This window comes from Mugil cephalus, chromosome 1 (genome assembly GCF_022458985.1).
Source record: "Mugil cephalus isolate CIBA_MC_2020 chromosome 1, CIBA_Mcephalus_1.1, whole genome shotgun sequence".
Taxonomy (NCBI): Eukaryota; Metazoa; Chordata; class Actinopteri; order Mugiliformes; family Mugilidae; genus Mugil; species Mugil cephalus.
The window spans coordinates 22980628-22991325 of NC_061770.1; the positions used below are offsets into that span (position 1 = coordinate 22980628).

The 10698-nt window shown below is 41.6% G+C and overlaps 1 protein-coding gene across 2 annotated transcripts; it reads left to right on the plus strand.

The window, feature by feature from the left end:
• Positions 1-486: 486 nt before the first annotated feature.
• Positions 487-10029, plus strand: tpx2 (TPX2 microtubule nucleation factor). Of its 2 annotated transcripts, none has more exons than XM_047570057.1 (17): positions 487-578; positions 890-1041; positions 2381-2503; positions 2608-2716; positions 2817-2879; positions 3011-3139; positions 3576-3685; positions 3769-3917; positions 4511-4682; positions 4775-4913; positions 5171-5393; positions 5494-5589; positions 6138-6311; positions 6411-6557; positions 6649-6760; positions 7497-7684; positions 9380-10029. In XM_047570057.1, exons 2-17 carry the CDS (start codon positions 930-932, stop codon positions 9488-9490), a joined length of 2157 nt encoding a protein of 718 aa, XP_047426013.1. In that variant the 5' UTR covers positions 487-578; positions 890-929; the 3' UTR covers positions 9491-10029. The 2 variants fall into 2 exon arrangements, with proteins under 2 accessions (XP_047426013.1, XP_047426022.1); XM_047570066.1 differs by having other exon boundaries at positions 7518-7684.
• The last annotated feature ends 669 nt before the right edge of the window (positions 10030-10698 follow it).

Sequence of the window (10698 nt, forward strand, 5' to 3'; positions counted from 1 at the left end):
TAAATAAGTACAAATGAAAATGAAATACAATAAAAAAAGCTTCTGCATATTTCAGATGCATACTTTTACCTCCTTACAACCTCATTTTATTTTATGCTATTCTTATATCTATGCCTTGTTCATATATGTTTTTCTTATCTTGTGACTCCTTGAACAAAATTATTTCCTTGCGGGGTCAATAAAGTAATCTTGAATATTTGAATGCTTTAAGAAAACAAGAAAAAACGCAATTATGTTTTTTATTTATAAAGTAAAAGTCAGAAAATGACTTGGGCAATTATGCTATTAGGCTAAAGATATGGAGATTTATTATTATTATTTTATTATTATTATTATTATTAGTAGTAGTAGTAGTAGTAGTAATACTATCATTATTATTGTATTTATCTGCATCCCGAGTCAGTAGGACAAGTTGCAGTAGTAGAAGAAGAAGGAACAGCCAATGAGCGACGAGCTTTGGAACAAAACGCGTCGCCATTGGCTGCTTCAAAATATGGGCAATTCAAAAGCTAACGTTACGCCTCGCGCCGCGGCGTTTACAGTTGTATCCGCATACAAGGAGGGAACGGACGTCTCAGGTAAACTTTTCAACAAATGTTTACAGCTTTATTAATGGTTAATAATCCTTAATGTGGCGTTAATTAACTCCAGTAATGTATATTTTGTTAGAGGTGACAAAAAAACATCGCGGTTGTGAACATTTCCCAGGGCAGTTGGTTTGTTAACACAGTGTCTTGTCTCTAAACACGTAGCACAGAAGCTATTCAAGCTAAAAGAAGTAGCTTTAAAAATGAGATATGTCGCTTGTTTAGACGTTTTACTGAACGCAGAAGAGTTGTAGTATGACAGATTTAAGATTTGCCTGTTTGTTTTTGTTTTGTTTTTTCAGGTGAGTTGTCTTAAAAAAAAACAAAACATAGCCGGTGACTATGGCCGATACCGACTCCGGTGATACCTCCGAGCGTTACGAGTTTGATGCCCCGTCTCACGTAGTCGACTTCAAGGAGTTGTTGGATGCAGAAACTGACGACGAGTGGTTTGGTAAGTCTCCCCTTAGACATTTTACACCGTCCTGCCATCAGTTTATACTTATGTCCCGGATGTCCAGGCTGCTTTTGTCTGCTATAACATACCAGCATTTGATGTAAACAGTTCTGCACTGCTGATCGGTGATTACACTTTTTGCATGAATAAAGACTTTATGTCGGACTTCAATGCACTGAACAAAGAGGAAAAAAACGTGTTATTATTCAGGAAGTGGGAGTTGTTCATCATCTGGCAAACAGACACATCATATTTTAATTATTTCAGTCATAATCTGGAGGAGAACAACAACACAACTCGCCTCTTCATAGGAATAAAAATGTTTTTAATTAGTAATGGGAAGGACTGTTAACCATTATGCTCTAGAGTGGTTTATCATACTTCATAGGGCTTTGGCTTTGTTGCATGAGGACAGATATGGCAGTGAAAGGGTTCAACACTGGAATGTGACTTTTGTGGTTTCGAGTTTTTCCCCTGAAAAAAAATGTGTACACTTACATTTGTGACACTATCCAGAAGGATTCACAATAAGCGTTTCCATTGTGGAACTGCTTACACCCAGATTGTTGCGTTAATTTAATTTACCCTCTCTGGCTAACTGCTTATAAAGACTTGGTATTTGGTTTTCTTTATGTCCTAGTTGACTTTAGCTAATGATTTAAACTATCAATCCAGAACTGAGGAATTATTAAATTTATAAGGACTGTAAAGCACCTGCAGGGTTAGTCCGTTTATTCCTCTTCTTTGAAGCTACAATTAAAGTTACAATTAGAAGTAATTTTGTATGCATTTTGCTTTTTAGAGAAATTCCAGATAACAATTTGAACATAACATTTGATTCTTCCCTAATTCAAATTGCATCATGGCGAACAGAATATTTTTACTTTTAGAAAACCAGACATCACCTTGAACTGGAGTTGTTCCTATTGGAAGTACATATTTTTTATGTGATGAACACCAACATATATTAACTCTCTACTGTTATTTATTTTGCAGAATGATGAAGACTTTACTGTTGTAAAATACAATCAAAACCTTTGAGTAGTAGCTTTTAGGTTGAAAAGCTGTTTCTTAATGCATTGCATGTCTATTCAGCTGTCAAACATACAGGCCTACGTTATATTGATTTTGATGTTTTTTAATATTGTTGCATGGTGCACATGTGCTATGGGAAGAAAGTGTTTGTAAAACAGCCCAATCATTATCATAATCAGTCATTAAACCTTCGTAATATTAAATTAAACTATAGGGATCTGATGTGGACCTCTCTATCTTGGACTGTGGAATCGGGTCAGTTTTTAACTATTGCTCAATTCTTCAATTTCCCCCTGAGCAGAACAACAGGCCGGTGAAGCAGATGGGCAGCTTGTCCAGCTTGTCACACCATTAAGACCAGACCAGCCCTGTCCCAATGCTGGGACTGCAACAACCCCTCAAGTAGGGAGTGTTGTTGACTCTGGTTAGTGTTTATCATTATTATTATTATTAATTAATTACTTACGCACTGTTATTATACGTGTATCTATGGCGTGGTTAATATTAATATGATCAATTCCATTCCAGGTCCCAGTACATCCACATCTCCACCTTCAAACATCGTCACAACCTGGGGCACTCAGAATAAGCCCCAACAGAGGAGGGCGGCTAATCAACCTCCTGCGCAGCCACGCAGGTACAGTTGTAATGACTGCTCTTACGTGATGCTGTGTAAAGAGAATTTATATATATTAGAGAGTTAGATTAAAGCACTGTTCTTTTCTGATCCATTTAAGGGTTTCAAAACGTAAAGAGATGACAAGTGGTCCAGCGGCACCGCCCTCAAAGAAGCACAAAGAGTGAGTGTTACTACGCTTTAGATGCTCAGCACCAATGCAGGCTGGTTTCAGATAAAAGTCATCTGTTGTCAGAATCTGACACTTTTTAGGCTTCGTTGTTCCAAGTTTTTAACCGTAGCTATTTGATGTAGGAGTCCAGTTGTCCGAAGATCCAGGAGCGGGAAGCTAAATTCAAGTCTTGGTTTCCGGAGGAGTGAGCGACTGAATTCTCGGGCTGCACTCAAGTCACACGCAGCGTCTTCCACCTCCACAAAGACCGAGTGAGTGGCTCTGCTAGTGAAACTGGTGTCTCAGTTTTGGTCTGATGGCACAGATGCTGTGAATGCAACAGCTGCAAAGTCCTACATTTCCCATTAATTGGTTTTCCTGGAAAGAATGTCTGGAAATGCAAACTATACAAATTTTGTATGACATCCTGTTCACTCTTTTATTAGTCCAAATACACATGCTGCTGTCTTGTCAACATGCATTTTGTGACTAGTATTTTGGGATAATGTGGGCATTTAGTCTGTGCAAGCAGCTCTTTATTTAACCTAGTTAAAGGTAGTTATATACTGTCTATAACTTCAGTGTTATCTGTAATACATGTTCATTTCAGAAGAAGCTACTTGATGAGTGGACAAATGTCCAATTGCCTTTCTTTCACTCTTTTTTTTAATTTTTTTTTATAAATTTGTATCTATTGTATCCAAACAGACAAAATACGTCTGAAGAACAGGAGCTGGTGCGGATCAGGGCCCTCCAGAACGAAGTGGCTCTGCACCGCAAGCAGAACGAAGCCAGCTACAAGGCTGCTCTGGCCGGCAGTGAGTAGAAATTGCACGACTTTTTGCGGCTGCAGCCCTCAAGTAAGGTCTGAAAGTTGAAGTTTGGTTTGTTGTTCTTTCAGATCCACCACCAAAGAAGATGATCCTGTCCACGACTGTACCCAAAGACTTTCACTTCAGCACAGACAGCCGGGTTAAGGGGTCTGCTTCGTCCAAGACGTCCCAGAAGGAAGTGGATTTTATCAGTCAGCTCCGCAAACCAGCCTCTCCAGTAAGTATCACCCACATGCTCCCCTCCTCTTGTTTTACTCAAATCTGACATGTGGTTCGTTCAGTATCGGTCAGGGATGTTTTCCATGTAGGTCTCTATTTTCACCATTACATGAGTGTCTACACACTTATTAGCGATACATAGTCGTATGTTGTGCAGCTTGTTGACCAGTGAACAAGCATATCTGCTGTCTAGCTTAGTTGAACAACAGAAGAGTGAACATAAAACATGCAACAGCAGTGCAGCAGTTAGTTGCTGAAAAAGAAAAATAATAATCTACTGAAATGCTAATTCGTTTTGATCCGATGGCCCAAATACACATTATTAAATGGACGTAACATGTTCATGAACGGCTCATGTTGTTCACACATTCATTTGAGAAAAATCTTAAGATGTATGTATATATATATATATATATATACATATACATATACATATATATATATATAAACATGCACTCACAGAGTTCGTTACAAACCCCAGCTGGACGTTTGAAACTACTAATCAATTTGGTTGAGCTGCAGGTAATCCGACACCCACATGTCTATATGTGAAACGTTCACCTGTTCACTTTATTTATTTATTTATTTTAGGCAAAGGCCAGGAAAGGTGCCACCGTGCCCAAACCTTTCAACTTGTCAAGGGGCAACAAAAGAAAAGCGGAAGAGACGGATGCGTATGTGCCCATCGCTCAGCAGATCGAGCAGTTCCAGAAGAGAACTCCCACCCGCTACCACCTGCACAGTCGCAGAAGTCACGAAAGAGGTGTGCATATCATTTTCAAGCATTCATTGCCACTTTCCTTTTCTTCATTGTGTTTTTAAATATCTGTATTTGACTGTAATTCATTTTGTCAGGGCCATCCCCATTGAAGGGTGACCACTTAAAGCTCACCCAGCCTCACTCCCCTCACCTGATAACCCGCCAGAGGAACCGGCCGCCCACCGTTAAGAGCAGCGCTGACATAGAGGCTGAAGAATTGGAAAAACTTCAAAAGTAAGGGCCTTTTTTTTTTTTTTTTTTAACTCGGACGACTCACTTTTTGGCAAATTCTGCTTTTCATTCACATTAGTGAATTCTGTTGACTCAGCTTCTGCCTGTTGCTGCACTAAAGACTGGATTTTACTTAGTTTGTCTGTAGTATGGACATGTCCTGATGTTCTGGAGAATTCCCCATTAATCTCACAAAGAAGAAAACACCCTGTGACATATTAAAAGCTAAACTTAGTACTTTCGGGCTTTTTTAATAACAGGTTTAAAATCAAGCCAGTGGAGTTGAATAAGAAGATACTGGAGAGCGCAGAGGACCTGAAGAAGCCCTCCGTGAAGGAACCCACCGTACCCCAGGGGTTCGAGCTGGAAATTGAAAAACGGCTCCAGGAGAGACAGGCGACCAAGAAGCCCCAGGAAGGCGACGAGAAGCCCCACAACTTCACAGCCAAGCCTCTGCCCAAGAAGGTCCTGGAAGGAGTCGTGGTGAGTTCATGACGCATGGAAGAGTTTCCACGGTTTTGAGAGCTCATCACTTATTTCTACATGGGAATACAATAACGATAAGATCTCCTCCTGTCAACAGGGATTGCCAGAGAAGAAGGTTCCTTTCCCAACTGTGCCGGAGTCCCCAGCGTTTGCCCTCAAGAAGAGGGTCCGCATGGGTCGCAAGGTTGAAGAAGTAAGCACATATTAGATTAAACAGTACATTTACACGCACGTGAAAATAAAAAACAACTAATTATTGCCTTAATCTGACTTTAACTGGACAACTTAAATCAGAGTTCACCTTATCCGATTAAGATACCCAGATAATGTGACTGGGCATGTATACGCCTTAATTGGACTTTAACTGGACCACATGTGTGCGCATGCTCCACAACCGCTGCACTGCCATGTGACCCCGGAACAAAAACAGCCAAGAAAATCACAGAAGTCGCAGAAGAAGATCTTCTTATCATCTTAGCTGCACCATAAGTAGTGTGCACATTAAAAAGCATGAATGAATAAACCTGAAAGGTTGCTGAAAAGAAATATATCGCCACCTAGTGTGGAGGAGGAGGATTTTCTCTGTTGCATGTAAACTGGAACAATGACACATTCAGAAAGTTGAATTTTGTGCAAAGCTCGACTAAGCTGTGTAAATGTGCTGATTGTTTAAGGTTCCCCAACCTCTTCACTCAGCTTGAGCCATGAAAATAATTGTTTTTTTGTTTGTGTTGTGCGCAGGTAAAACCACCATCACCAGTTAAAGCCCCCCAGGTGCCTCACTTCGGCCTCCCCTTCCAGCCACGGCTGCCAGAGCACCGCCACGTGGAGGTCCTTCCTTTTTCCTTTGAGCAGAGGGAACAAGAGAGAAGGGCACTGAAAGAGAAGAGGCTGGAGGAGAAGCGAAATGAAGAGGTGGAGTCTCACTCATGGAGTCTAGCATCGTAGACCTCGGAATAAAGACAGAAATGTTAAATCGGCTTTTATTTATTTATTTATTTATTTATCTTCCAGGTGCCGCAGTTCAAGGCTCAGCCCCTGCCAGATTTCGACACCGTGGTTCTCCCCGAGAAGAAGAAGCTGGAGCCGACGAAGCCGGAGCCTTTCAGGCTGCTAATAGACGAGAGAGGAGCCGTGAAAAACACTCGCTGGGAACAGACTGTACGACACAACACGTCCCCTAAACACATAGAGGAGCCAGCAGCGAAGGTCTCGACCTGAGAAGTGAATCATCTCCCCGTGTTCTTTGCAGGTAAAACGAGAGCAGAAAGAGCAAGAGGAGGCGGTGAAATTCAAAGCCAGGCCCAACGTGGTCACTCATAAAGAGCCTTTCAGGCCCAAGAAGGAGGGCCGGACTGCAGTGGGTAAGACTATAAACGTGCAGCGCTACACCACGAGTCGCTCCTTAAATAAATCCCATAAATCTCTCCTTCCAAACGAAACCCTTTCAGCAGAGTAAATATGCGCCGTGTTTCTCCACATCTCTAATTAATGCGGTCGGTCGTGTCACTCTGGGAAAACGGAGACAGCTGAGCAAATGTTTGGTTTACATGGCCATTATATTTATGATGCCCCCTCACCCCCAGAAGAAACATTTAAATATAACATACAGGCTGATACTGTGCATAACAGCTGACGGATGATGCAGGTGTGTTGATGAATGTCCCTGTATCGTTTCCATTTGGTGCTTTTCCTTGTAGAAATGTACCAAATAGAAAGTGATTATCTCTGAGTTTTGGAGCTGAGTTTCCGCTCAGAGTCTGCTGAAGCGTGCTTCTCCCTGGAGGCTGAAGCGTGCTTCTCCCTGGAGGCTGAAGCGTGCTTCTCCCTGGAGGCTGAAGCGTGCTTCTCCCTGCAGGCTGAAGCGTGCTTCTCCCTGGAGGCTGAAGCGTGCTTCTCCCTGCAGGCTGAAGCGTGCTTCTCCCTGGAGGCTGAAGCGTGCTTCTCCCTGGAGGCTGAAGCGTGCTTCTCTCTGGAGGCTGAAGCGTGTTTCTCCCCTTCGAGGCTGAAGCGTGTTTCTCCCCTTCGAGGCTGAAGCACGCTTCAGCCTCGTGTAACTCACTGTGCTCCTGTCATCCTCACTATGACGGCGATCTTCAGAAGGCATCCGTTCTTCTACAGTTGTGGAGGCCTTCGAGCTGGCGACGGAGCGCCGGGCCCGGGAGTGGCAGGAGTACGAGCGTCTGGCCAACGAGAAGGAGGCTCTGAGCGCACGGATGGAGGAGGAGCAGAGACGGGAGCAGGAGCAGAGGGAGAAGGAGGAGATCATCAGGCTGCGGCAAGAACAGGTCGGTGTTGGTCTCCTGCTACGGTATAATAACCTGGTTCAGTGACATTAAAGCCGCATTTATGCTACTGTGCGTGGACTTGATGCACGGACTCTCTACTGGTCAGTCGGCGCTGTGTCGATTTTTTTACCAGTTGGGTAATTTTTTGTCTATACTTCCTGCTTCACTTCAACAATGGCGACTGAAACTTTCACTGAAAAGTTTCAGGGGTTGCAGAAATGTCTGCATCTGTGCATTTGTGATTCTTTATTGATACAAATCAATCGCAGAGATGGAGAAGCAGCCAGAAATACTGAAGCAGAAACATGTGACACTCACAGCTGGTGATGGGTAACGATACTTGGTACCGTAATGGCACCGATACTCGGTACTCAGATACTACAAACTGTAGTGACCAGGCCGATGAGCCACACAGATTTCGGTGCCACTGTATTTTTAATTAACGCCCCCTGAGCTCTGTTGCTGTGCCGATGCTACACGTGGACTGTATGCGCTGCAGACGCGTCCAATGCAAATCTGGGTTAAGGTCAAACAGTCAAAAGTTTGATGGTGGACTTTACCTTAAAAGATGCAAACTGTGCAACCTGCAACAAGGGAGGCAACACCTCGAATTAGGTTAAACATCTGACGACGCACAGCTTAGAAATGAGACCCCACGCCACTGATTTTATCATGATTATTGTGATGGTTTGTTGTGAATTTCATTTTATATTGGTTCATTTACTTCTTAGTTGTATATATATATATTATATAAATTAATATTCTGTTCAACTTGCACGTCACCAAGTGCCTTAAAAAATAAAAATGCACCGTTTCTGGACAAAGTTTGTATGATTTCCATTCCATCGATTTCCATCAATAAGATTATATTGATATCGATGCAATTATCGATTCTACTTATCAATTCGATTATTTATTGTGAATTTTTGGTCTAGAAAAAGTAGGAATTCGTGGTTTCGTGTAAGCAACAGCAGTTTAATTGAGTTCCTAAATGAGGGATAAGAGCTTGTTTAAGTAAACAAATAAATTGGAGGCAGCTGCACTCATTGACCGGAGATCGTCAAACGCACGTTCGCTCTCTGTATTTAATTCTGTCGACAAATGCTTCATCATGTTGGTGGTGTCGACGCCCTTTGCTTGAAATTGCTGCATAAGTTGCACGTTGCGCTGAGAAATGAAGCCACACTTTCGAGCGTTTCCAGTCTCTCTGCCATCGTCATGTAGCGACGCGTCACTTTACTAGAACCGGTTATCGATGCCCGACCTCAGACACCGATGTCAGATAAAACCTTACATTTCTGGGGGGGTGGGCGTCAGGCTAAGGTGGAGCCACTTTAGCACATTAAGAGGTTCCAGATAAAGAAACGTGAGGATTTGTGTTTGTGCTGGAGGCTCAAAGGAAAGTTTCTACATGAAAGTTCCTGGTTTTTGTGTGACATAATTGAAGTGTGTAGATTGTGTCACAGCCCTGATGGATAAAACTGGATAATGTTAATAACATCGTCACAGTGAACTCTGACTCCAGCGATTGTCAGGGCAGAGTTCAAGCGTCCTTTAAGTATTTTAAAGCTTTTAGTTAGTTCAGGTTAGTTCAGTTCATCTGGACTCGCTGCACATTTTCATCGGTACCTTTTTTACATCTAGACTTTGTCCAAACAGCTCTAATCTGACCCAGCGTCTCTCGTTTCTCTGCAGGTCCACAAGGCTCAGCCCATCAGACACTACAAACCTGTGGCCGTGAAGAAGAGCGAGGTTCCTCTCACCATCCCAGAGTCGCCAAACTTCTCCGACCGCTTCCGCTTGTGATCGTCCCGCCTCGCGTCCACGCGTATTTTATTTTTCTTTCACGTGTTTTTTTTTTTTTTTTATTATTATTTGTTCCCTGAAAAACATATTATCTCTAACAGTGTTAGTCAATGTAACGGTCAATCTGTTTTTATCTCTCAAACGTTGACCTTTAGATTTAAGTATAAACTGTACATTCTTACTCACATTCCTCCTGCTTTTTTTTTTTATTTTATTTTTTACTCCTTTTTTTTTTTTTTTTAAATAAAATTCCTCACAGCCATTTTAACTGTGCATGTTTTGCATAAAATTAACAGAAATCTACTGGTAAGTTTGGCCCCAAGCAGTTTTTCCTGCGTCCGTGATGAACTGAAGGAAAAATGTGTAATATATTAGAAATATATGTTTTTTTTTTCCTCTGTATCGCTTGAGTCAGACTTTGATTGTTTTTCTGGAATTTAAATCCTTTTGTCGTATCAAGTTTTGTCCTTTTCTTCCTACATGTTTAAGACTGTACCTGTTTTTAAGGTCCTTCATTAAAACCACCTTTCAGTCCTCAATGATGTCAGTTCTGTCGGGATAAACTATATTTGACACTGCGAGAATCCTTTTCCACTCTCATAGCTGAAGCAAGTTCTTTCAAGTTCTACGTTTCAACTTGTATCACAAGGAAGCTGCTTCTTTAATTAAAAGAAAAGAAAAAAAAAAAGCTGAACTATTTTCTTTGTTCTCCCTATAATAAAAATCAGCGTCAGCTACAAACTATTATGGAATGTGAATATCAGGAAATCATCACACCTGAGGCCAGGTGGGTTTTGGGAAACTTGGTTGAGATCCAGCAGATGCTGCATTCAAGACAACTTGGGGAAAAATGTCTAACGGTGACAATATATACTTCCTCATATGGGGAAATTTAAATGTTATGCTTGTGGCACTTTAATCATTTATCCTCATAACTACATACGAGTTGGTGACTTGCTTTTCAGTTCATTTTGCAGAGAAGGTACAAAACCTCCTCAAAAAGTACGGTGGAAACTTTCTTATTTATGTGTTTTGAGTTTTCCAGTAAATTCTATCAATAGTAATAAACAATAAGCTTTTTCCCTTGATAATAAACAATAAATAACTTCGCTAATTAGCAAGTAGTCGATTGAAAACATCTGGACTTCATTATTTGCAATTCTGCTCTTGCACAGCAACGTTCAGACATGAGAATTAACAGTTTTATA